At 38.8% G+C, this 27,554-nt stretch overlaps 2 protein-coding genes across 2 annotated transcripts; both read right to left on the reverse strand.

Moving 5' to 3' along the window:
- Positions 1–5,593: 5,593 nt before the first annotated feature.
- On the reverse strand, positions 5,594–6,244 carry LOC110924462. The gene is made up of 2 exons (XM_022168465.1): positions 6,053–6,244; positions 5,594–5,956 (listed from the first exon to the last, which is right to left on the reverse strand). The coding sequence occupies exons 1-2, from the start codon at positions 6,242–6,244 to the stop codon at positions 5,594–5,596; spliced, it is 555 nt and encodes a 184-aa protein (XP_022024157.1).
- Positions 6,245–23,523: 17,279 nt separating this feature from the next.
- On the reverse strand, positions 23,524–25,055 carry LOC118489038. Its single transcript, XM_035986552.1, has 3 exons — positions 24,727–25,055; positions 24,426–24,646; positions 23,524–24,348 (listed from the first exon to the last, which is right to left on the reverse strand). Exons 1-3 carry the CDS (start codon positions 24,950–24,952, stop codon positions 23,911–23,913), a joined length of 885 nt encoding a protein of 294 aa, XP_035842445.1. The 5' UTR covers positions 24,953–25,055; the 3' UTR covers positions 23,524–23,910.
- Between the last annotated feature and the right edge of the window lie 2,499 nt (positions 25,056–27,554).

The following is a 27,554-nucleotide window of genomic DNA, read 5'->3' on the forward strand; positions in this document are numbered from 1 at the left end:
TTGATTGTTGTCTTGAAACCTTAACACCTGACGAATCCTGTCTTCAGTCACCTCCACTCTCTTGTTACGAACGATTGAAACTATTCCTGGTTTGTTGTTGATGGATTCTAGCTTCACATTTTGCCAGAAGTGTTGAATGTGTATGGGGTAGACTATAACAGATGTCTCCACAGCGTATCCGATCCTGCTGGAACGCACCCATCTGGTTACGTCTTCAAAATCAGTAGGCACTTCGTATAGATTTATACTTTGATTGTGCTTTAGCGTTTTATCCCATTCCAGATTCTTCACCATACTGCACATTACACGGAAAACGAGGCAAGTTAGAATGGGTAACTACACGATAAACTGTGCATAGAATAGAATTTACAAGAAATATACAGAATTATATTACATATTTAATTAAAAAATGAATTTAAACAAAATAAAACTATAATTTCGCTGTCAGATCAAGCATTTTCATCGCTAATGCTGGTTATCGGGTTCAACCACTAGATCAATAAGCGAAGATTGATCATCGCTGACTTCGCTAACTGATCAGACCCCGATTAACTTTGCTAAGTTCGCTAAGTTCGCTAGAGATCTGATGCAATAAAGTTTGATCATGTTCACTTGTTTTCAAGGATAATTTCGCTGGCGAACATAGCGATGACGACGTTTCTTTTCCGGAAACGGTTTACCAGCGAAGACAACACTCTAAATCGCTACACGAGCGAAATAGATAGTTTGCTGGTTGCTCGAACTCGCGTTCGAGACTTTTGAGTTTCTCAAGTAAATTCGCTATATTCGCTGACATCATGTTTATTTCGCTGTATTCAAAAATTTCATATAGAACCCTTTTAAAACCCTCTTAACTGTTCATATCCCACCGATCACACATTGGATTGCTCATATCTGAAATTATACAGACATTTTGATGGCTGATTCATCTTGGTTTTAACACTTATATCCTATAACATGAATCTAAGATCTGTAATTGCATCAAGAACAACCCGAAAACCCATATAATTTCAAGACCCAAAACCCACAATATATTAATCAATCATAACCGAAAGATCAGAGAATGTATCGAACCAAGAAATGAGAATCGTGATTTCGTGAAGGAGATTACCTGATATTCTTGATAGGATATGAATTCTGTGTTGAGTTTATGAACAAATCGGAGATTAAGTGATAGAGAAGATGAAGTGACCGGCGTTGAGAGGTTTTGAAGATGATTTTGAAATTTTAACTGTTGGTAAAAAAAACGTATACATATGTACGAATTAGGATAACTAGCGAACTTATAAGTTCGCTGGTATCTTAATTTCGCCGCTGTTTTCTCCTTTTCAAACAATTTTTATTTATTTTTTTTTTGCTTGATGATTTCAAACTTTCTCGAAAAACGTGCCCATTTTTTATTAAAAAGCTTTTTACTTCCAAATATTTACAATAATGCTAAAAATTTGGCCATTTTGACTCCGAACTTCAAATTTCTTGCTTTGGGAGGATTCATTTAACGCAGATTTTCTTGAAATATCTGACGCTTATCGAACTTACCTGCAGAAGATCACATTGCCGACACTTGCCAAATTCTTAATATATTATTATTATTTTGCTAACCAGGGCACAAGAAAAACTGTCAGTATGTTTGTCAGCTTAAATCCATGCATCCTTCTTTCAACATACCTTCGGAGAGCGTGTTTATCATGTTTTCAGTAATATTGACAAGTCTTCGATGGCCCCCACACAAGCTATTGAAAATAGAATCATTACGCCCTCGTAAGTCCCACATCAGGACATACCCCCGCGATCAAGGTATGCACAAAGATTCCTCATAACGGGTGAGTATATTGGTTTCATTCTCTTCAACGATAGAACGGAGATCAGGTCTGTACTTTCGTACAACAGAGATTCCAGGAGCTATCGAGGGTTAAGATAGATAGTTCGGCGAACAGGTCAGTACCACCGTACAGCAGAGTTACCAAACTGATCTATCAAAGGATTTGGCCAAAGATGGCACTTATTGTGGATTTTGGCCAAAAATGGCGCTTATTAGAAAGGGTTTGGCCTCTTTTTTTTTTTAGGCACTTATTATTAAAAGAATATCATAGCGTCTAGGTCAGCATGTATCTGGATGCAGCAGAAGAGCAACTATGATATCCTCCGAATGAAATACCAATATAAAGACCCGAAATCTCAGACTTTGGCAATCTGTCAACGCAAGATTCAAGACCATTAAGCCATATGCCGCAACGTGTTACCCACTGAGATGCGTAATGCCTGAGAAAAGCCAGAATTCTTGTGTAGACATTATGTTTTGCTCCCTAACAGCAGTTTACTCGTTGGTGTTGCTGAATCTACCGACACGTCGTTGCTTGGTACCCTGATTTCATTTTGTATTCTGTTCAAAGAAATGACAAAGTGTTAGCAATTTTCTATCGCTTCCTCTAACAGGAGTCTGACCTAAGCAAAGGATTTTCTGAATATCCCCCCTAAAATTTTTATTTTCGTGAGTCTGTTTGCCCGAAAATAATTTTTTTTTAACCAGAAAATCTTTTTGGTGGGCGACATCCTTCGATACTTGTTTTATTTTCAACAAGTTTTTTTTTTTTAATCAACACAAGATTCATTTCCAGTCAGGGAAATTGACCATTTCCAACCAGGTTACCAACTGGTTGAAACGAGTTTTGTCGAAGGCTTTCGTGAAGATGTCGGCCCGTTGCTGTGTTGTATCCACTGGCACCACTTGAATATATCCCTTTTCATAAGCATCTCGAATTGCGTGAATACGAATTTCGATGTGCTTTGTTCTTGAGTGGTGTATGGGATTCTTCACAATTCCTAGACACGCTTCATTGTCGATGAATATAGGAGTCTTCATGATGTTGATTCCGTAATCCAGCAACTGATTTTGTATCCAAAGAACTTGTGAACAGCAGCTGTAGGCCGCGGTATATTCTGCTTGAGCGGTTGAGGTGGATACTGTTGTTTGCTTCTTGCTCTGCCATGAAATCAAACGGTTTCCCAGAAATTGACATCCTCCTGATACAGACCTGCGATCTACTTTGCAGCCTGCATGATCACTGTCAGAATATGCAATTAAATCAAAGTTACTATCTTTAGGATACCAAAGCCCTAGTTTCGGAGTTCCTTTGAGATAGCGGAAGATGCGCTTTACAGCAATTTCATGGGATTCCTTGGGATTTGTTTGGAAACGATCACAAAGACAAACTACCCACATGATGTCTGGTCTACTGGCTGTCAAGTACATCAGGGAACCGATCATTGAGCGATAAAAGGATTTGTTTACTGGCTTTCCCTGAGGATCTAGAGTGAGTTCTGTCTGAGAGGCGAATGGCGTGCTTGCAACTTTGCAGTCGTTCATGTTGTACTTCGAGAGAATGTCCCGAATGTACTTAGCCTGATGAATAAGAATCCCATCCTCCTTTTGCTTCACTTCTAGCCCCAAAAAGAAATTCAGCTCTCCCATCATGCTCATCTCGAATTTCGCCTTCATGACCGTTTCGAATTCTCTGCACAGTGCCTCGTTGGTTGACCCAAAGATGATATCGTCGACATAGATTTGCACGAGCATTACATCCTCTCCGATCTTTTTTGTAAATAAAGTCATGTCGATCTTCCCTCTGGTATATCCACATTCCAACAAATAAGTGGACAAAGTCTCGTACCACGCGCGTGGAGCTTGATGAAGACCATAAAGTGCTTTATCTAGCTTGAAGTAGCGACCTGGAAAGTGTGGATCTTCGAACCCTGGAGGCTGACATACGTAAACTTCTTCCTTTACTTTCCCGTATAGAAATGCACTTTTAACATCCATTTGAAAGACTTTGAAGTTTCTATATGAGGCGTATGCCAGGAATATTCTGATTGCCTCCAATCGTGCGACTGGAGCAAAGACTTCTTCGTAGTCAATCACTTCTACTTGTCGAAAACCCTGTACTACCAATCGAGCCTTGTTCTTGATAACCACCCCACGATCATCCATCTTATTTCGAAAGACCCATTTAGTGCCAATTGGAAACTTTCCTTCAGGTAGATCTACAAGTTCCCAAACTTTGAGCTTCCTGAATTGAGATAACTCTTCTTGCATTGCCTGAACCCAGCTGGAGTCTTGAATAGCGTCTTCGATGTCACGTGGAACTGATTGTGATAGAAAAGCTGCGAAGAGACCTTTGTTGATGCTTGACGACTGCCCGCGAGTACGTACTCCTTCTTCTACGGCGCCGATGACGTTTTCAAGAGGATGATTTCTATTTGTCTTGTATCCGGCATTTGTCAGAGATTCAATCTGCTGCGGAAGGTTGGTGAAGTGTTCGTCCACGTAAATCACTGGTGGATCATCTTCTTGAGTTGGCTCATTCACATTCGCCTGTGAAGAAGAAGCACCATTGTCTTGGGTGTTCTCAGGCGAAGTGTCACCAGTTGTTTCATTTACAGTCAGAATAGGATCAGCGGATGATGGAGATAAGCGGGTGGTGAAAGGAGTCAAGCCAATGTCAGACGAGTCAAACAATGGTTCAACTTGAGTGTCTTCAACTGGCTCATGGTCAGGTACAATCTCCGGAATTTCAAAGTTGTTGAAGATCACACCCACATCATAGAACCAATCAGGAGTACTTCCGGTGTTGGTGTAATTTCCTTCTTGAAAGTCAACATAGTAAGATTCAATTACCATTTTTGTTCGTTTGTTGTAGACACGGTAAGCTTTCTGTGTGGATTAATACCCCATAAAGTAGCAGATATCACCCACTGCTTCAAATTTGACGAGATTTTCTTGAGTGTTTAAAAGAGTGCACGAGCAGCTGAATGGTCTAAAGAAGTCAATAAGTGGCTTTCTTTTGAAGAGAATTTCATATGCTGTCTTTCCATGAGGTTTCACGATGAGTACCCTGTTTAGAACGTAGCATGCCGTATTAACTGCTTTTGCCCAGAAAATAATTGGAAGCTTTGAGTCCACCAGCATGGTTCGTGCAGCTTCGATCAGCGTTCTATTCTTGCGTTCAGCAACTCCATTTTGTTGGGGAGTTCTGGCTGCACTGTATTGGAGATGAATTCCCTTTTCTGTACAGAACGATATGAAGGTCTGATTCTTGAACTCGGACCCGTTGTCGCTTCTGATAGACTTCACTTTTAGCTTGGTCACGTTTTCAATCAGCGGAATGAATGATTTCAAAACTTCAGCTGTCTCGCTTTTTGCTTCAAGAAAATATACCCATGAAAACCGAGAGAAATCATCTGTTACAACCAAACAATAAGAGCTTTTAGCAAGACTTTTAACACTGATAGGACCAAAGAGATCCATATGCAACAATTGAAGTGGTGCAGATATCGTGTTCACTGCTTTGGACTTGTGCGGTTTCTTATGCTGCTTTCCCTGGGCGCATGCAATACATTTTTCAGAAAATGGAAATTCTTTAATTGGAAGACCTCTAACTAAGCTTAACTTAGAGAGTTTGTTCATATTTTTGAAATTAACATGGCCCAGTCGTCTATGCCAAAGCAGTGACTCCGATTCTGAAGCTTTGGAGATTAAGCATGTCAAGTTGTCATTTGTCTTGGCATTTTTCATGTTGAGCACGTATGTGTTGTTCTATCTTGGAGCAGTGAGCATGATCATTTCTGCAGGAACAACATAGCCGGGCTTCAGGAACAAGCATTCCATGTCATTGAAAAGCACCGAGATTCCTTTATCGCAGACTTGAGAGACACTCATAAGATTGTAGCACAGCTCTGGAACATAGTTGACATTTTCCAGCGTGAGGGCTTCGGACACCACATCTCCTACTCCAACAATCTTTCCTCCCTTTTCGTCTCCAGCGAAAGATACGAAATCACCATCAATGAAGCGAAAGTTCTTCAGCAGTTCCTTCAATCCAGTCATGTGTCTTGAACATCCGCTGTCGACGTGCCAGATGTATTCCATGAGCATTCGAAGCCATTTCTGGAGTTTATTCTGATATACACAAATATAAAAATATACAAATTAGTTTGATTTAGGAACCCAAATTTGCTTCATTTCGAATCTGTCGTGGTTTTGACCCACGTTGACCTCTTTTTGTTTCCAAAAATAGGCAATTGATTCCACCAGATTTTTAACAGATTTCTTAAGATAATTTAATTGATATGTGACGTTTGTAAGAAAATCATGTTCTGGTTTGGAAAACTTTTTGGTTTTACAATGTTTCGCTGTATGTCCTAAATGACCACAGCGAAAGCATCTTGAATTTTCTGCTTTCTTCATTTTCTTGTCCACTCTGCTTTCATCTTCTGAAAGTTCTTCATCGCTGTCTGAATCGAATCAGTTTTCAGACGTGTTGTCCTCGCTCGAGCTTTGTTCTTCACTTGCTTCGTAATTTGACTCATTGTAGCTTCGATCTTTGTTTGTGCCTTTTGAATCTTGGTCTTCAATAGCTTCATAACTTGAACACTCGAAGCTTTCAACACTAGTTGCTTGATCTTCACTTGAACTTTCTGATATTTGCTCGTCTTCTGTGGTAGTGACGCTTGAATTTTCATTATCATGGTCTTCAGTGACGCTCCTTTCTGATTCTGTCATACCTGTTCTGGAAGGAATAAATTCGGGAATTTCCTTTGTAAGGAATTTTCCAAAGCTATTCCTTTTTAATTCTGGCACAAATACAGGAGATTCACAAGCAACTTTATCATCACAACACACATAATTCAAATCATGACATTCAGACACAAAATGTTCACGATCACGGGTCTCAAATGTAGGCACATGGTCCTTACAGTCATCCAAGGATTTAAATTTAGGCACTTGGCCATTACAGTCATCCATCCTACTTAAATTATTACATTCATCCTTAACATTGTTTTTCTTAGAACAATTCCAGACGAACCAGTTAACGGTGGAATAACTGTCGCCTGAATATCCAATTCCTATTTTTGACCCGCCGCAGTCTCCATCCTCATCGCACACATCTTCTTTACCCTCAATGGGATCTGCATTGCTTTTAGAACAGTTAGCGGTTGTCTCATTTTTATAAAATTCATTTTGTTCAACTGAGGCCTTTTCATTTATGAGATCATTTTCGGGATGGGGAGTCGGCATAGGCACGTAGTTTTTGCTGTGGGGTGGAAAGAAAAGTTTTCTTTCATTTCCGTGCCTATCCTTATATCCAATCCCGTCTTTCACAAACGTTGGTCGTTGGCAATTTTTCATGTCAGTAAAGGCCTTTTGACTGACATTCCATTTATCTATTATAATTTGAAGTTTGTTCTTTTCGTTCAAAGCTTTTTCTAATCTTTCTGTAAGATCATTAATGATAAAATCTTTTCTAAACACAAATTCTTTAAGGGTTTGCATTTCAGCCAAAGTTGAGTTCAACTTTCTCTGATATGCAGCCTCGTTCTGTTTAAGCTCGTTGTTAAATTTTAAAGCTTTGTCTTTTTGCCTTTCAAATTCTAGGTTTAAGAATTTGTAATGTGCCACGACATCAACGCATGCTGGTGAGCATAATTTTTCTTTAAAACTAAGTGGAATACTATTTACCAAGTCCTTGTCAGCCTTTTCTTTTGATGAATCTGCTTTCATGGCTGCTGCTTGGACCTTATCCTTGCCTTTCTCAGATGTTTCTTTAGCAACATGTTTTTTTTGCTTGATCACAAGTCTCCAATGAAGTAAGAATGCTTTTCAATCCCTTGTCAGCAGCATTGTCTCCAGTCGGAATTCCAGCTGTCTGCTTCTCAAACTGCCTTGCAGATGATTCACCTGAGATCTTGGCCATCAGGGCTTTGTTAACTTGCTGCTTTGCTTCAGTGATTTCCTCACTCCAATCATAGTCTTCAACGACTAAAGCTTTTGGCATGCTGGGAGACGCATTGTTTTTGTTCTCTTCAACTGTGATTTGCTTAATAGCAGGAGTAGTTTCACTGTTTCCTTCTTTTAACAGAGGACAATCGCGCTTGAAGTGTCCTAGATTCTTGCAGTTGTAGCACCTCAGCTTAGATTTGTCAAAGCCAGCTTTTCCAAGACCTAAACGCTTTCCTGTCTTGTCTTGAAATTTCTTTAACCTCAAAGTGATCATGGCCATTTGCCATTTCAGATCCATTTCTTCCATATCATCTGGATCAACCTGCTCAGAAATGTGTTGAAGAGTGCCACATTTTCAGTGGATACTTTCAACACTTGAGTATCCACAGTGATGGTCTTTTCAACAAGTTGTGGGGCTTTAGATGCGCTTGCGGAAGCGTTCGCGTAAATTAAGTCAGAAGCTTGTGGAGTGATGCCCCCTGAAGCGAGAAATGCCACATTCTTCAATCCAGCTGAAGGTTGAGTTGACTTAGGTTGATACCCAGTAGTGTTCATCTCTCTTTTGTTAACATCCATTTCAAAGGCTCTTAGGGTGTTGATCAGATCTGACAGAGTGACAGGATTAGGATTGTTGAGGAAATCCTTCTTGATCATCATGCATTGTAGGCTCCATTCCTTGGGGAGTGAATCAAGCAGCTTCTTTATTGCAGCACGATTGGTAACAGGATTTCCTGCCTTCTTCATTTTGGTCATCATGTTCAAGAAGCGACTGATGTGATCAGAAAGACTTTCTCCACGAACTCCGCAAAACATGTCGTATTGTTTCTACACCATATCTCTCTTGCTTTCGATCAGTTCTTCATTTCCTTCATAGTACTCGATTAATGCATTCCAGAGTGCATTTGCAGTTCGGTGTTCTTCAAACATGTTGCAATCGTTGGTTGATAGAGCCATGGTTAGAGCAGCGTGTGCGCGACGATCACGTTGAATGAGAGCCTTGTCTTCATCAGTGAAGGTAGTAGCGTCATTGTTAGCAACTACTGCATCACCTCGAACTACCGTTGGAATATGAGGACCAGCGGTAACAGAGAGCCACAAATTGTAGTCCGTGTACTCGAAGAACGATTGAATTCGATTTTTCCAAGTGCTAAAGTCTTCCGCCCCTTTCAACTTTGGTGGACGAGTGGTAGTTCCAGTTTCAAGTTCCGCTTGAGCAATTGGACTTAGTTGATTTAGCGACATCTTTGCTTGATTTAGACAAGTATGAGCTGATCAGATATTAAATTCGCTGACAGGGCACTTAATTTCGCCGATGACCGATGATGATTGAACACCTTCGCTAGCTAATCCGCTACCTTCGCTGGAGAGTTATGCAATCCTGCACGAGCGATCACGTAACTTCGCTGACAAATCAAAACACAGACAGATGTTAGGTAAATTTCACTGATAACCGTGATAAGAACGCTGTGGTTCGCTATTACGGCTCTCGAAGTCGCCTTCGATAATTTCGCTCAAGGGACAATTGACACTATTTCGCTAATGATCAACAATTTCGCTTGAACAATGGTCGGCGAAATTAATGATTATGCGATAAGATTCTCAACGATTTGGTTTACTTCGCTATATTCAACGCTGAGTTCGCTGGCTTCAAGTTAATTTCGCTGGACAGAGGGTTTAACACGAACTAAAACCCTCTAATCACTCAAAAACAGCTCAAAAACCATGTTTTGATGCAACAAAATGTCCAAAATGACTCTCTAATCAAGTATTAACAGCATCCTATCGATTAAACACACCAAATCAATCCATTTTAAGCTCAAAAATTTGAAAAACCTTGAAACTTTAAAAAAACCTTCAAAACAATGAAAAATCTCAACAAGAACACAACAACCAAGAGCACAAAGGCTCTGATACCAAATTGTAGATCCCAAAACGTATCCGGATCACAGTGGTTGGTTGTTTTAGCCCATAACACCTATTGATTAGGTGTTTGAGATATGAAAAGTCAAGAAGAATCAAAGATGAAGGTGAAGCTAATGGATTAATGAATACAACAAGTGTTGTATTGAATCCAAACAATAAGATATAACAATAAACAACCTTGGATATCAGATTTGAGCACAAGATCAACAAGAGAAAGTAACAACACTAATATTCATCAAAGAGCCAAAAGCTTGGCTAGGTTACAATGCTTGGGGTATTTATAGTAGACTCCTGACTTGCCAGCAAATTTATAAATTTGCTGGAATCTTAACTACACCAAGTCAGGATTACTAATTCTAGAGAGTTACAAAATAAGCCCCTATACATTCAAAATAGCTACTAACTACTATTAAACTAATCCAGCACAAGTATCAACGATCTCATAAGCTCTAACACGTAGGTCACCTTGACCGAACCACGTAAATTCTCGTGTTCTTTATTTTCTGCTAGTGTGTGTGTTTGTTTGTTCCGCTGCCGCTCGAGCCTACTCTGATCCGGTCTCCTTACAGGGTTAAAGGTCGGACCGGTTCGACCGGATTTAAAACCCGGATTACTTCATAAATTATATAAAAATATATATAAAATACATAACATGACAAGCTTGAAAAATTATATAAAAATATATATATATAAGTAATATATAAACATATAGAGTTTTAGGGTTATTTTAGTTAGGCTAATGAAAAAAATACATAACATGACTAGGGATGACAAAAATACCCGAGCCGACGGGTACACCCGAAACCCGACACAAATGGGATGGGTATCCCGATACCTAATGGGTATTGGGCTGGGTATGAGATTAGTTTTAAAATATTCGCGGGTATGGTAGGGTATGGGATTAGGTGATACCTGACCTGATTACCCAAAACCACATACCCATTTACCCGATTACCCGAATGCAAATGATTGGGGACTTGTAATCGTCCATGAGCTTGTGGATCTAAATGAAGGTTGGCCAGTTTTGAAGCATTTGGATGATGCAGCCAAAGAAGGGAAGAGGAGTTGGACCTGGTGGCAGTTGGTGTGTGTTTTTTTTTTTTTTTTTTTTGAATTTCTTTTAAGGGAAATTGGCCGGTGATAATCTCTACTAGACGTCATTGGCCATTGGCAGTCACACCTTTGAATATTATCCCTACTAGTCCAATCTTTCACCTATTTTTCCTCCACTGGTTCCTCGTCAAAAAACTTAACGGAGTTAAGTTTTTTTTTCTGAATAACAAACAAATGTTTTATGACTTTTGATTAGAACGATGATGCGAGTCTATTGACGTAAAACTTACCTCGAAATGATGCTCCAAACGACTTGTTTTTTGTTAATTGGAAGTTTAAACACCCGAATTGAAGCATCATTTTCGTCGTTTGGAGGACCGTTTCGAGGTAAGTTTTATGTCAATCGACTTGTATCGTAATTCTGTTAAAAAATTCCTAAAACATCTGTTTGTAATTCAGAAAAAACTTAATTGCGTTAACTTTTTAAACGGGGGACAGGTGGAGGAAAAATAGGTGAAAGGTTGTCCCGGCAGGAGAAATATTCAAAGATGAGACTGCCAAGAGCCAATGACGTCTAGTAGAGATTATTACGGACCAATTTCCTTTTTTTAATGACATTGAAGAACAAGAGGAATATGATGATGCCAATAGAAGATTGAAAAGTGGTTGTTGCTAAATTTGAAACATCTTGATGGAAATTTTTGGCACTGACTTAAGGCTACTAATGAATTTCATGGTATGGAAAAAAAAACATTTAATGCAAATTGCTAATAACATCTACTAATGGCGCAACTTTGAAGGGGCTGGTGGGTCGTCCGATCCTCCGAACTTTTAACTAAATAGCATTATATATGTAGTTTTCGTATATAAATTTTTGGGTACATACGTTTTCGACCCCCTGGTCGAAAACGTCAAGCTTCGCCACTGAAAGCTGCAACTGTACTTGCTTTATACTACACTAGATTATAACCCCGTGTATTACACGGGTTGAATAAATAAATTTTATATACTAAATAATAAAATAATATATACTTAAAAACTTTTTTTATTGCATGAGTTGAATAAATATAATTTTATATATTAAATAATAAAAAGTTATATCTATAAGAACAATATTGTACAAGTTAAATAAATGTAATTTTATATACAAAATAAAAAAGTTATATTTTTAAAACCACATGTATTACACGGGTTGAATAAATGTAACATTGTTTACCAAATAATAAAATAATACATCTTTAAAAAACTCCATTTATTACACGGGTTGAATAAATGTAATTTTATATACCAAATAATAAAAAAATATATCTTTAAAAATGTGCGTATTACACGGTTTGAATAAATCTAATTTTCTTTACTAAATAATAAAAAAATATATATATCCTTAAAAACCTCGTGTATATTACGAATTGAATAAATCCAATTTTATACATCAAAAATTAAAATTACGATTTTGGCCCCGTGGTTATATCACTTTTACCCTTTTAGCCTAAAAAAGAATTTTTTAACATCTAAGCCCCCAACGTCTTTTTTTCTAACCTTTTTGGCCCCTAACGTCTTTTTTTAACCCTTTTGGCCCATAACATTTAATGGATGGGGTTAGTGTTAGGGGTCAAAAGGGCTAGAAAAAAAGACAGTGGGGGCTTAGATGTTAAAAAATTCTTTTTTGGACTAAAAGGGTAAAAGTCATATAACTACAGGGGTCAAAATCATAATTTTCTCTAAATAATATTATAAATGAGAAGAAAAGATTAAACTAAATAATAATTATTCATAAGATATTAAACTAAATAATATTTAATAGGAGAGTTATCTATAATTAATTAGAAAAGATTAAATTAAAATAATAATTATCTATAACAGGTGGCCTAATATGATGACAAGTGTCCCTAAAGTGGTTTCTTTTATTATAGTAGTTAGAAAGTTAGAATTTAGATTTACATAGGTTTCTTGTAATATTGATAATTAATATTAATTATTAATAATAAAATAGGGTGGAGATACAATAGGAAGTTTATTTGGCTAGGAAGGATAGAAAGTGATCTTGACCATCCATTAAGTTAATCAAGGGCTAAGATTAAATCAGGGAAATTGAAAGGAAGAAAAGAGGCGCGTGAGTTTGTTCAAGGGCATTCTAGTCAATCCAAACCAATAGTTTCTCTCTCCTCCAATTCCCCCACATTTTTTAAACGTTAATAACTCTTTCATACGACATTATTTTTTTTATAAAAATTGCACCAAAAAAACGAGCGTTTTTTTATCTTTAAAACGAGTATACTATTGCTATATTTAAAAAAAAAAATTTAACCCAGTTGCGTAAAACGCAATAGAAAAACAACGTAAAACGCAATGAAAAAAAAACCTAAAAAGTGACATTTTTCTAAAACGCAATGCACCAAAAACACAAAGAAATGACTTATTTGTAAAACGTAATGACCAGAAAACACATAGAAATGTCTTATTTGTAAAACGTAATGGCCAGAAACACATAAAAAAGTGTTTTACCTAAAACGCAATGCACAAAAAACACAAAGAAATGACTTATTTGTAAAACGCAATGGCCAGAATACACTTAAAATGTCTGTTTTCTAAAACGCAATGGACTGAAAACACATAAAAAAGTGTTTTACCTAAAACGCAATGCACCAAAAACACAAAGAAATGTCTTATATGTAAAACGCAATGGCCAGAATACACTTAAAAATGACTCATTCTAAAACGCAATGGACTGAAAACACCTAAAAAATGTGTTTTACCTAAAACGCAATGACTAAAAACACTTAAAAGTGTGTTTTTTTTTCTAAAACGCAATAGCCAGAAACCACATAAAACTCTCTTATTTCTAAAACGCAATGGACACATAAAACTGTCTGTCCCTGTGAACTGTCTGAATTGTCTACGAATTACTGTCTTCGAAATGAGCAAATTTCTGGAAAATTAATTTTTCTGATGCGTTTTTAGTACAGCAATTTAATCGAAAAAAAAAATTTTCCCAGCCAGGGGCTGCCGCCCCTAGGACCCCGCTACCGGGGGCTGCCGCCCCCGGACCCCCGCAAAGATCGTAAAACGCAATGACTAAATCAAAAACCCAGATCATGAAAATGAAATTAAAGAATTTCTTACATGGATTGAAGCCGATTTCTTCATCAATTGACGAAATTTGAATGATAGAAACACTTATCAACGCTCGAATCGAACGAATCGAGTGATTATCTCCAAAATCACCGGAAAAATGAGATTTTTTTTTATGAAATTAAACTGGGTTTTCTTCAAAAAAAGCTGAAGAACACGTTGATCGGGTACTGAATCATTAATTGGTGATGAAAATCGCACTATAATGTAGTGATTATTGAGATAGAAAGTGAAGAAATAGTTGAAGATGGTGGGTTTTGAAAATGGTGGATTTTTGAATTTACTGGGTTTTTAAAAAGGAAAAAGAAGGAGTTAGATTGACTAAAATACCCTTTCTCTTTATTTTAAAATTTGCCACATGTCATAATCCTATGGCTTCCTATCCTTCCTAGCGAAAATTAACTTCCTATTTGATCTTTTCCCTAATAAAATAATATATAAACACATTAAAAGGTAAAACACATGTTTCCTATGACAAAAATTCACGGTGCCGATGAGGCTAAATTTAGATAGATGCTTTTGTGGTGTAGAACATTTAGAGAAAGTCTAGAATTTGTTGTCCAAATATTCAAATGAGGTTTGAATTAAAAATGGGACTAAATTAAAAATCGCAAGTTTCTATGGGACTGTGGGGGACCAACAAAATGGATTGTCTTAGTTTTTTTTTTTTTTTTTTTTTTGGGATTATTACCATGGAGAAGATGAACAACCTTTAACATGGAGGAAACATTATCAGAAAATAGGATTTTTGTGAACGCATTTTGTCACCGTTTTGTCATCAAAACTCGATAGGAAACCGTTTTGCTGCTGCTTTACTACTCTTTTGTCATTTTTTGCTTCCTTTTTATGTGTACCTGCTCCATTGAAGATTTTTTTTGCAAATCTAACTATTTATGAAATTTGAAATCATCATCAAACATCAAATAACCCAAATTAAAATATCGAAATCCAAATATTCAAACTAAGAGCATTCACAATGGTGACCTGCACCATTGGCTCCAATTCAACCCTTTCAAACAACCACCAGAACCATAACCACCTGCACCACCGGATAATCACAATGAACAACCGACAACCTACAAGAATAGAACAACCACTATGGATCTACATCATATCAACCACCGTAACCACCTTTGAACATCATTAACCACCGACGGCACCCTGTCTCCGTCTTCCCACTTCTTCGTCTGAATATACCATTCGTCCGGATGCCATGGCCGGCGGTCTCTTCTGCCATCTCTGATCTCTCTCTCAATTTCTCTCTATGGCGCCCCTCTATCTCCGGTGGTGGTTAATGGTAGTTGCTTGAAATGGGTTAATCAGAGCCACCCCCACCTTCTTCGAGCACCTCAACCCCCACTTACCGTGCACCACTGTTGACCCCCTTCACCGTTTTTAAATCCAAACTATCTTTCCACCACCTGAAACCTAAAACCACTGCAACCCCTCGCTTCCAGCGACCACCACCTCAAACCTGCAACCCCCACCTATCCCGATAATCGGTTGAGCCATGATTCCCATCTGCAACTAAAGTTTTTTGTTCTTTCCCTATTGTTAGGGATAGAATTTTACAGCCTATGGATCACGGATCCTCTAGTGTGGCATGGATCACAGATCCTCAGTTCAGTTTGAATTAAGGATCTTCAAAAGACATTGCAGGACTAAGGATCCAGGATCCTCATTATTATCCTAATACTAACAATTGTTTTCATTATATTTGAACTTGTTTTGCAGGTCGAGTGGGACTTGGTCTAACCGAGATTTCAGGGGAATATGCCTTCTAATTCTGCACGTGCATGAGCTCTTCGACCGTTGTGGTGATCGTGGGAGAACTTGCACCTTTTTCGGATTGTTAGTTAGCTAGCTAGTTTCTATTTTTAAAAGGGGACAATAAGCTTGATTAGATAACAGTTAGCAACACACACTACTCTTGAGAACTCTTTGCACACTAGTGATCCTTGTACCGAGCTTGTTATCATCCCGATTTGTAAACCTTATATGTTTAATATAGTTGGTGATCGGTAGTTTCCATCACCCGAGATTTTTTGTGCCGGAGATCATACATTGATCAAGGGCTTTTTCCTCGTATAAATCCTTGTGTTCACCATTCATTTCATTCATACATTATTCATACATTTGATCATTAAACCAAGCATCACACCTCACAAAATCGGATTTGGTTGCATTATCCTTGTGTGATTTTTGACCAAAACAGTTTGGCGCCCACCGTGGGGCAATTGGTGCTTCAATTCTGAGAAATTTTGTTCATTTCATTCATTTCGGTTCATTACCATCAACCACATGGCTTCTCAAGTGAAGAACACTTCAAGCTCCATGCCGGCGATCATCTCTTCACAGGGCATTCCACCTTTGCCACTTGTTTCTTCTGGATCCTAGAAGAATGCGGAGAACGCTGCGAAGAAACAAACCTCCGTTTTCTCAAAATTAACCTCCGTTGTTTCTTCTAGTCTTACTAACAATGATCTTTATTCATTGATTTTGCAGATGAGGGATTACATGCAGCAGCAGGACAGAACTAATGACAGGATCCTTCGAGAGATTGACGACATCAAGAAATTGAAGAGATCAACGGAGGATCACTCTCCTTTGATGCCGAGATCGCTGAATTTCGACACTCCAGTCACAACCGCCCAACACTCTACAGCATCAGAGATGTCCAGTACCAGGGTGGATCATTGGGTATGCGTTATGGATCATCGGCAATGACTCAGGCACAAGGATCCTACTTTCAGCCTTCAGGATCCTCTTTTCAGCCTCAAGGATCCTCCTTCCAGCATCAAGGATCCTTCACTAGTTCAGGAGGATACATGGGGACGCAGACAGTTCAGGGATCCTACTCTCAATATCCGGATCCTCATCTCAGGTTCAAGGATCCCCGTCTCAGGGTCAAGGATCCTCATCTCAGGCTCACGGATCCATGGATTATCCTCCAAGACCTCAAGCTTTGGTGTTTCAAGGATCCCACATATTTCAGGATCAAGGATCCTTAAGAAGTGCAGAACCCAGAAGTTCAGAGATTCACTTGGGAGACTCCATACCAGAATCTCGCCAATATGGATTCACATCAGGAATCCCAACCTTGAATCCCTCAGGAGGTAACACTTTGAATACTTCTTATAATGCCAACCATGGCTTTGTGCAGGATAAAGGAATCAACCAAGCTATGGCTAAGGAATTGCAGAAACTCAAGGATATGATATCCAGCGTTCCAGGAGTGGTTAAGCCCATTCCTGAAATTTCAGATGGGAGTCACAAGATATCTCTCTTTGCACCACCTATTTGTGATGCGGAGATTTCGAAGAGGTTTCAGACACCAAATATGAAGCTATATGATGGTTCAACTGATCCAGAAGAGCATGTAGCTCAGTATAGAGAAAGAATGGAGATTAATCCCATTCCTGAGAGGTTAAAAGAAGCATGTCTATGCAAGGGTTTTAGATCCACACTGACGTCATCAGCTCTTAAATGGCTGCTAAGTCTTCCCCCTTACTCTATTACTTCATTTGCTAATCTAGTTAATTTGTTTAATAGCCAGTTCTCATGCAGTAGGAGATTTGAACGATTAACTAGTGATCTATATAGGGTAACACAAGGTCAAAATGAATCACTTAGAGAATATATCACTAAATTCAGTATAGAATCCTTAGAGATTCCTAATTTGGATATTGCTACGGCTGTAGAAGCCTTTAAAATGGGTTTACTTAAGGATTCACAATTCTATGATGATCTTGTCATGACCCATTGCAGGAATCTTGATGAAGTAAGAACCAGGTCCCTTAGATTCATCCGTCTAGAGGATGATAAAAGGATCCAAGAAAGACTGGCAGGATCTTAAAAGCAAGGATCCTACTTCAGGAACAACAAGTCCAAATCATATAACAAGTCTGATAATCAAAACGTGCATGCAGTGGAGCAAGAAGAGGATGACGAAGATTATCCACCCATTTCTGAATATTGCTTTGCTGTTGATAATAATGAACTAATCCTTGCAATGCAGAATCTAGGTGAAAAAGCAATATGGCCCAGAAAGAATGATAAGCCAGCTGCAACAAAAGACAAATCCAAATGGTGTGCATATCATGAAGATTTCGGCCATCTCACTGACGAATGCATAGCACTCAGGAAAGAGATTGGTTATCTGTTAAGTAAAGGACATTTGAAGGAGTTATTCGGAAGAAAAAATTCAAGGATCCAGGATCCTGAAAAGATTCCAGAAAGAGCTCCTGCTCCCCCAGCTGATGCACAAATCATCAACTTCATATCTGGTGGATCAGACATATGTGGTACTTCCTTTTCAGCAGCTAAGATGCATGCTAAAGAGACGAAGATGGATAATGGGGATAGACCCATTCGAACCTCAGTCCTTACACAGGAGAAAGTTATATCCTTCGATGAGGATAATCGTGTGGATATTCAGGATCCTCATCATGATGGTCTTGTTATTACTTTGTTTATATCTAACCATTTTGTTTGAAGGATTCTCATATATGGAGGAAGCTCAGTGAATATCATTCAACTTGATGTCCTCAAGAAGATGAACATCCCTGAATCAGAAATTATCCCAAGATCATCAGTTCTTGTGGGATTCAGTGGAGAAACCAAGAACACATTGGGGGACATTAAACATCCCATTTACATAGAGGGAGTTAATTCTTTTAAAAAAAATGGTGTTATTGATTGCTTATCCTGTTGCAATGTATCCTTGGCAGGCCATGGATACATGACATGAAAGCGGTTCCATCTACATACCATCAATGTGTCAAACTCCCTACTCCATGGGGAGTGGTGAAGATTGAAAGCGACAAACAAGAGGCCAAGAATTGCTATACTTCATCAATGAAGCCAGCCTCAAGACCTAGGGAGCAATAACAATTAAAGTATCCTCCAAGAGATGTCCTGGAGGCGAGAGAACAAGATGTTAAAGTTATCTTGGTGGATCCTCAGGATCCTGAATCCAAAGTCTTTATAGGATCCAGGATCCTCAATGACATCGAACAGGATCTAGTATCCTTCCTCAAGAGTAGAAAAACTACCTTTGCCTGGAAGCATGAGGACATGGCAGGTATTTCTAAAGATATTATCACTCATAAACTTGGCATTGACAGGTCATTCAAACCCATACATCAAAAGAGGAGAAAGTTTACACCTGAGAGGAATGCCATCATCCAGGAGGAGGTAGATAGACTGCTCCGAGCAGGTATGATTAGAGTGGTTAAGTATCCAAGGTGGTTAGCCAATGTGGTTGTTGTTCAAAAGAAAAATGGAAAGTGGAGGGTATGTGTTGACTTTACTAATTTAAACAAGGTATGTCCCAAGGATCCTTTCCCATTACTCCACATTGACTCCATGGTGGATGCTACCGCAGGTCATGAGTTGTTGACTTTCATAGAGGCTTCATCTGGATTTTAACAAATTCAGATGGAACCATCTGATCAAGAGGATACAACCTTTATGACCCCAACTGGTATCTAATGTTATATCGCTATGCCATTTGGACTAAGAAATGCAGGTGCTACCTACCAAAGGCTAGTCAATATGATGTTTAAAGAACAAATTGGACGCACGATGGAAGTGTATATAGATGACATGGTGGTTAAGTCCAAAAGAGCTGAGGATCACCTTAGAGATTTAGAAGAAGCATTTGATATCCTTGATAAATTCAACATGAAATTGAATCCTTCCAAGTGCCACTTTGGTGTAAAAGCTGGCAAGTTCCTACGTTACATGGTGAGAGGCATAGAGGCAAGTCCAGAGCAAATCAAGGCGATTGTGAATATTAAGTCTCCTGCCAATGCTAAGGATGTGCAAAGATTGACAGGAAGGATCGCAGCTTTGAACAGGTTCATCTCAAAGTCATCAGAGAATTGCAAGGAATTCTATAACATCCTAAGAATGAACAAGAAATTTGAGTGGACTGAAAAGCATGAGAATGCTCTCAAAGCCCTTAAGGATTATCTATCCTCAGCCCCAGCCTTAATGAAACCGGAAAATGGGGATATATTATCCTTATACTTGGCAGTTTCTTCTAAGGCAGTAAGTGTAGTCCTTGTAAAGGATCATGAAGGTACCCAACATCCTATGTAATATGTAAGTAAAAGTTTGCTTGATGCTGACTCCAGGTATTCACATTTAGAAAAACTTATCCTTGCTTTGATTATGGCATCTACTAAATTACGCCATTATTTTGAAACTCATGCTATTATTGTTAAGACTGACTTCCCAATTAATAATGTTCTTAGGAAACCTGAATTGTCAGGAAGAATGGCAAAATGGGCAGTAAAGCTTAGTGCTTATGGCATACGATATGAACCAAGAACTGCCATGAAATCTCAAGCCTTGGCTGACTTTGTGGCTGATTTCAGTAGTGATCTACAAAGGGAAGCTGAATTGGAAGTTCAACAGCTTGAAGAGACTAAGGATCCTTGGATACTCTTCATAGACGGGGCTTCAAATGTCATGTTGGTGCATATTTGTGACAACAACTTAGATTTGGTCTTTGGATATCTTGTAATTAGTAAAACGATAATCAGTTAGTGCGCTTAGCTTTGTAATAGTTAATTAAGAGTGATTGGGCCAAACCAAACCCACATATGGGGGATGGTTTGCGAAATGGGCCTTGCCCATGACCTAGCCCATATGCAAAGCTTTGTCCTATATAAACAAAGCTTAGCATTAGGGTTTAGGTTAATCTTCTAATCACCTTAATCATCTTGGAGAAAATTCGTGAAAGAGAAAGGCTTGGACGAATTGGGATCTTTATTGATTATAATCGTTTGAAGATAATCAATAAAGATCGGGTTTATAGAGATTTCTGTTTCTTCACTTTTCTGTGAAATCTGATCTAGGGGATTCCGCACTCTAGGTTAGATCGACGATTCTGTTATGATCCGCACAGTTAGGGGACCTACATGTCAAAGGAACTGGACTAGGAGTACTACTAAAATCGCCACAGGGGGACATAATACCCCACTCAATTGCTTGTGAGTTTCAAACTACTAATAATGAGGCTGAATATGAAGCCTTAATAACTGGTTTGCAAATTGCCAAGCATATGAGGATCAGGTATCTTAAGGTACATGTAGACTCATTGTTAATTACTAACCACTTTAATGGTTCTTATGTTGTTAAAGGTGAAAGACTAATCAAATATCTAGAGATAGTCAAGAAGTTGGTAGACTCTTTTTCTTCTTTTAGTTTGACACAGGTACCCAGGGAAGAAAATGCAGAAGCTGATGCTTTGGCCAACCTTGGATCATCATTGAAGATTCCAGAGGATATTAAAATTCCCATCATCTATATCTTGACTCCTGCTATTGAGGATCACACAGCTATGGAATAGGGGAGGATTCTGCAATCATACCTAGTGATGATGTACAGTCACATTCAGGATCCTGGATCCTTCCAATCATGAGATATATACAACATGGAGAGATCCATACAGGAGAAAATCCCAGAGCTTTCAAAGTCAAGGTATCTCAATTTACAATATTAAATAACATGTTATACAAACGATCTCTTGCAGGTCCATATCTAAGGTGCATTGAGGATCCTGAAATCCAAGAAGTCCTGAAGGATTTCCATGAAGGAAATTGTGGAAACCACACTGGGGGCAGAGTATCGTTCTCAAGGATCCTCAGAACAGGATACTATTGGCATACAATGAAGAAGGATGCTGTGGATTATGCCAAGAAATGTGATGCTTGTCAAAGACATAGCAATATCCTTCATCAACCAGCGGAGCTCCTACATCCTATATCCTCTTATTGGTCATTCATGAGATGGGGAATGGATATAGTTGGCAAACTTCCCAAAGCACCAAGAGGAAAAATGTTTATGCTTTCCATGATTGATTACTTTTCCAAATAGATAGAAGCTGAAGCATTTGCTCAAGTCAGAGAAAAAGAAGTGATATCATTTATTAAAAGAAACATTATTACCAGATTTGATGATAACATCAACACCAGTCCACCCACAAGCTAATGGTCAAGTAGAATCATCCAACAAGATCATCATCAACAACTTGAAGAAGAAGCTTGGATCCAAGAAAGGAAAATGGTCAGAAGAGCTACCTTATGTGTTATGGGCTGATAGAACTACTCCCAAGAATGCCACTGGCCAGACTCCATTTTCTTTAGTGTTTGGAGCTGAAATAGTGATCCCTACAGAGATGGTAGTTCCTACTGCAAGAACAAGCATCCGTGATCCTGAAGGAAATGCTGAAAACTTGAATCAAGATTTGGATACCATAGAAAAATTCAGGGATTTGGCAAGGATAAGATTGGTTAGTTACCAACAAAGGATGGCTGGAGCTTATAACAAGAATGGCAGGATCAGAAAGTTTCAAGTTGGTGACATGGTGTTAAGGAAAGCATTTCAAAATACCACAAATCCTGCTGATGGCAAGTTAGCACCAAAGTAGGAAGGCCCCTATCTTATTGAAGTTGAAGCAGGGAAGGGGGCATATCGTTTATTAACTATGGAAGGTGATCTGTTACCAAGAGCTTGGAATGTTGTCCATTTGAAGAGATACTTCATGTTAGAAGGATCTAGGATCCTTAGTCATCCTCATATCTGGTATACGTAAAGGATCCTTAGAGGATATACGATCCTCATTCTGGTAATGATTTAATTCTAATTTATTTAATCCTTTAATTTATTTGATTACAAGGAGAAGGATTCAGAATCCTTTATCTTTTTTCACTAAGTTATGAGTTTTCAGAAATGGGTGCATCTTAAGTTTTTGGTCAAAGGATCCTCATCTTAAGAAGTGGGCAAAGGATTAAGCATCCACAAAAGTCTACTAAGTTTTATGGGCTTGTCCCCAGTTTTATGGGTTTATCCTTAGTTTTTGGGCTTGTCCCCAGTTCGAGGTATCTATTACCTCCTACGAATCAGGTTCTTACACCTTCGCCAGTAGCGCCCGATTATCCTGGTGCAGTTAAAGGCAATGGGACCAGTACCCGCTTTAGGGGCTGACAATTTCATTGAACTGGCTGTATTTAGGATCCTAAGTATAATGATAGACGTGCCATACATCCGTTCCTAAGCTTTCTAACGTTTTCACGTTAGCTAAGGTTTTGGCATCTTCATGTCACTAAGTTTGGATAGTCGCCAGTATGGGCCATACTCCAGTTTACACAAGATCCTTTGGGCTTGTCCCCAGTTTTTTGGTCTTGTACCCAGTTTATTGGGCTTGTCCCCAGATTGTTGGGCTTGTCCCAAGATAAACAGTTATGTTTTATTTCAGGTTTCTAAAGCTAAACAGTTAAGGATCCTGGATCCTAACTTTATACAAGGGTTTGTCTTAAAATTGTTACAATTGTATGCATTAAGGATATAGGATCCTAACTTGGATTCTCTGGTATGATCCTTAGTTACTCTAACTTTATTCTTGATTTATCAATGTCACCCTTATTCTTTGACAACAGGATGTATGATCCTAAAATTATCCCACTTTTTAACTTTTCAATTATAGGATATTTGATCCTTGATCATATCCTAAATTTTTGACTTAAACTGATTTTTATACCTTCACTAATAACTTGTAAATTCAAAGAATTATACAATAATAATTGAAAGGTAAATATACATATAATACACAGAATGAACAACAAAAAGATAGTCGAAAGGTTAAAGTTTTATTTATTTATCCAAAGCTAAAACCCTTTAAAGGTTGTCAAAATTACCTACCCTGAGCATCTACCAGCAATACGTGGCCCGCCCGCTGGGGTAGGTAAAGGGTGTCCATATTAACAAGTCTTAAAGTGCAGGAAAGTAAAGATAGCAGAGTAATAGTGGCTTCATCCCCCCAAACAGAGGATCCTCCACCAACTATCATCCTACCTATTGTTCCAAGGATCATTGATCCTTAAACCTAAATACTACTGTTTAGTTATTACAGACCATAATTGTTCAGCATCAAAACATCACCAAAAAACCACTAAACCATAAAAAATGGGCCCCGGCCGCGCCTAGATATATCCATCATCGCACATTGCTGTAGCCTAAACCTTCACTGCCTTAACCTTCTCACCATCACCACCAGCTGCCACCTCAGGATCCATAACCCCACTGCTGCCGGCTTCGAGTGCCAAGACCTCCTCAGTTTCCTCCTCTTCATCCAGCTCGGCTAGCCTTTGCTTCCAACCCTCTTGGTCCCATTCAGCTCTGTCAAGGACAGGATCCTCAGCCTCCTTAGCCATTTGCAGCTTGATCTTCAGCATGGCAACCGTAGCAGAGTGCTTAGCCCCTTCCATGACCTTTGCCTTCTCCTGCTGAGCTGTGATCTGAGTCAGGACCAGTTCCTTCTGCAGCAGGTTGATATCCTTTTCAAAGGAAGAAATCTTCTTGTCTTTAGCAAGGAACATATGCTGGAAGTCCAAGTTTTTCTGCTTAGCTTCTGCTAGGTGTTGATCAAGGAGCATCTGGATCTCAGCAAATTTCTGCACAAGAGAGTTAACAATCAGGATCCCTTATCCTCAGAAAGAAAAGTTCAGACTTAAGGATTTAGGATCCTTACCTCGGAGACGTATTCCTCAAACTGATGTTGAATGAGAGGGAGGCCTTCAGTGGGCTCAGCGGTCTTTCTCTTTTTGGCACCCTTGCTCCTTGTGCTCATGCTCTTAGGATTCGGGATGCTTGGGCTTGCAACCAGCTCCTTCTTGAGAGACCTTGAGGTGGCGTATTCATTAAGATCACTTACACTGAACCTGGAAGCATACTTTGAGGATTTTCCAGTGCCTACAAATACAAAACACAGATAAGTATTCATACCTTATATTTATTTAAACATTTATTTACACATAGATATGGATACTTACTTGACATTGTGTAGGAACCGGAGGAGATTTCTTGAGAATCCTTTGTTTTGCCTTGAAATGTTCTAATGGCAGGATCAAGCTTCCAAAAAGCAGCAATCCTTTCTTTTGTAACAGGAGACTCTTGGATGTGAGAGACTGAGATAGCTGCACAACAAAAACAGAAAGAAGGATCAGTTATCCTTGACAGAAAAAGAATCCTACTCTGGTCCTGGTCCAAGGATCCCATATCCTACCCTGGGTGATCCACTTTTTGGGGAGGTCATTCCCATTCGGGATAGAGTCCCTCTTTACATAGAAGAACTGGTTTCTCCAGTTGGAATCATTTTTGGATGACAAGATTGTAAATTGAGATACCTTGACTTTACAGTTGAGAACCGGTTTCTCCAGTTAGAATTATTTAATATTGTAAATTGAGATACCTTGACTTTGAAAGCTCTGGGATTTTCTCCTATATGGATCTCTCCATGTTGTATATATCTCATGATTGGAAGGATCCAGGATCCTGAATGTGACTGTACATCATCACTAGGTATGATTGCAGAATCCTCCCCTATTCCATAGCTGTGTGATCCTCAATAGCAGGAGTCAAGATATAGATGATGGGAATTTTAATATCCTCTGGAATCTTCAATGATGATCCAAGGTTGGCCAAAGCATCAGCTTTTGCATTTTCTTCCCTAGGTACCTGTGTCAAACTAAAAGAAGAAAAAGAGTCTACCAACTTCTTGACTATCTCTAGATATTTGATTAGTCTTTCACCTTTAACAAAATAAGAACCATTAAAGTGGTTAGTAATTAACAATGAGTCTACATGTACCTTAAGATACCTGATCCTCATATGCTTGGCAATTTGCAAACCAGTTATTAAGGCTTCATATTCAGCCTCATTATTAGTAGTTTGAAACTCACAAGCAATTGAGTGGGGTATTATGTCCCCCTGTGGCGATTTTAGTAGTACTCCTAGTCCAGTTCCTTTGACATGTAGGTCCCCTAACTGTGCGGATCATAACAGAATCGTCGATCTAACCTAGAGTGCGGAATCCCCTAGATCAGATTTCACAGAAAAGTGAAGAAACAGAAATCTCTATAAACCCGATCTTTATTGATTATCTTCAAACGATTATAATCAATCAAGATCCCAATTCGTCCAAGCCTTTCTCTTTCACGAATTTTCTCCAAGATGATTAAGGTGATTAGAAGATTAACCTAAACCCTAATGCTGAGCTTTGTTTATATAGGACAAAGCTTTGCATATGGGCTAGGTCATGGGCAAGGCCCATTTCGCAAACCATCCCCCATATGTGGGTTTGGTTTGGCCCAATCACTCTTAATTAACTATTACAAAGCTAAGCGCACTAACTGATTATCGTTTTACTAATTACAAGATATCCAAAGACCAAATCTAAGTTGTTGTCACAAATATGCACCAACATGACATTTGAAGCCCCGTCTATGAAGAGTATCCAAGGATCCTTGGTCTCATCCAGCTGCTGGACTTCCAATTCTGCTTCCTTTTGTAGATCACTACTGAAATCAGCCACAAAGTCAGCTAGTGCTTGGGATTTGATGGCTGTTCTTGGCTCATATCTTATATCATGGGCACTAAGCTTTACTGCCCACTTAGCCATTCTTCCTGACATCTCTGGTTTCCTGAGGACATTCTTAATTGGAAAGTTAGTTCTAACAACAATAGTATGGGTTTCAAAATAATGCCTTAACTTAGTTGATGCCATGATTAATGCAAGAATAAGTTTTTCGAGGTGTGAGTACCTGGATTCGGCATCAAGTAAACTCTTACTTACATAGTAGATAGGATATTGTGTACCTTCGTGATCCTTAACAAGGACAGCACTTACAGCGGTTGAGGATACCGCCAGATATAAGGATAACACATCTCCTTTTTCGGGTTTTGTTAATGCTGGTGCTGAGGACATATATTCTTTAAGGGCTTGTAAAGCATTCTCATGTTTCTCAGTCCATTCAAACTTCTTGTTCTTCCTTAGGATATCGTAAAATTCTTTACATTTTTCTGAGGATTTTGATATGAACCTGTTTAAAGCTGCTATCATGCCTGTTAGCCTTTGCACATCCTTAGCATTGGCAGGGGATTTGATATTCACCAGTGCTTTAATTTGCTCCGGACTTGCTTCAATGCCCCTCTGAGTTACCATATATCCTAGGAATTTACCTGCCTTAACACCAAAGTGGCATTTTGAAGGATTAAGCTTCATGTTATAATTATCAAGGATATCAAACGCTTCTTCCAAATCCCTTAGGTGATCCTCAGCTTTCTTTGATTTGACTACCATATCATCTATGTATACTTCCATAGTTTGTCCAATTTGATCTTTGAACATCATATTCACCAGCCTTTGATATGTTGCACCTGCATTTCTTAATCCAAAAGGCATGGCAATATAACAATACAAACCGGTTGGGGTCATAAAGGCTGTATCCTCTTGGTCAGATGGTTCCATCTGAATTTGTTGGAATCCAGATGATGCATCCATAAAGGTCAACAGTTCATGCCCCGCTGTAGCATCCACCATGGAGTCAATGTGGGGTAATGGGAAAGGATCCTTGGGACATGCCTTATTCAAATCAGTGAAATCGACACATACCCTCCACTTTCCGTTTTTCTTTTGGACAACGACCACATTGGCTAACCATTTTGGATATTTTACCTCTCTGATCATACCTGCTCGAAGTAGTCTCTCTACTTCTTCTTGGATAATGGCATTCCTTTCTGGTGCAAACTTCCTCCTTTTTTGATGGATTGGTTTGATAGACCTGTCAATACCAAGTTTATGAGTTATGATATCCTTAGA

The sequence above is a fragment of the Helianthus annuus genome, chromosome 17, assembly GCF_002127325.2.
Source record: "Helianthus annuus cultivar XRQ/B chromosome 17, HanXRQr2.0-SUNRISE, whole genome shotgun sequence".
NCBI lineage: Eukaryota > Viridiplantae > Streptophyta > Magnoliopsida > Asterales > Asteraceae > Helianthus > Helianthus annuus.

What these genes read in the sequence shown, in the direction of transcription:
- LOC110924462 (XM_022168465.1), bottom strand. Translation starts at nt 6,244, where the DNA reads ATGAAGAAAGCAGAAAATTCAAGATGCTTTCGCTGTGGTCATTTAGGA. An exon ending in ATTTTTGGAAACAAAAAGAG is followed by an intron (nt 5,957 to 6,052) that starts GTCAACGTGGGT and finishes TGTGTATATCAG; the next exon opens with AATAAACTCCAGAAATGGCT.
- LOC118489038 (XM_035986552.1), bottom strand. Translation starts at nt 24,952, where the DNA reads ATGGGATCCTTGGACCAGGACCAGAGTAGGATTCTTTTTCTGTCAAGG. An exon ending in CGGTTCCTACACAATGTCAA is followed by an intron (nt 24,647 to 24,726) that starts GTAAGTATCCAT and finishes TTGTATTTGTAG; the next exon opens with GCACTGGAAAATCCTCAAAG. An exon ending in TTGAGGAATACGTCTCCGAG is followed by an intron (nt 24,349 to 24,425) that starts GTAAGGATCCTA and finishes TCTCTTGTGCAG; the next exon opens with AAATTTGCTGAGATCCAGAT.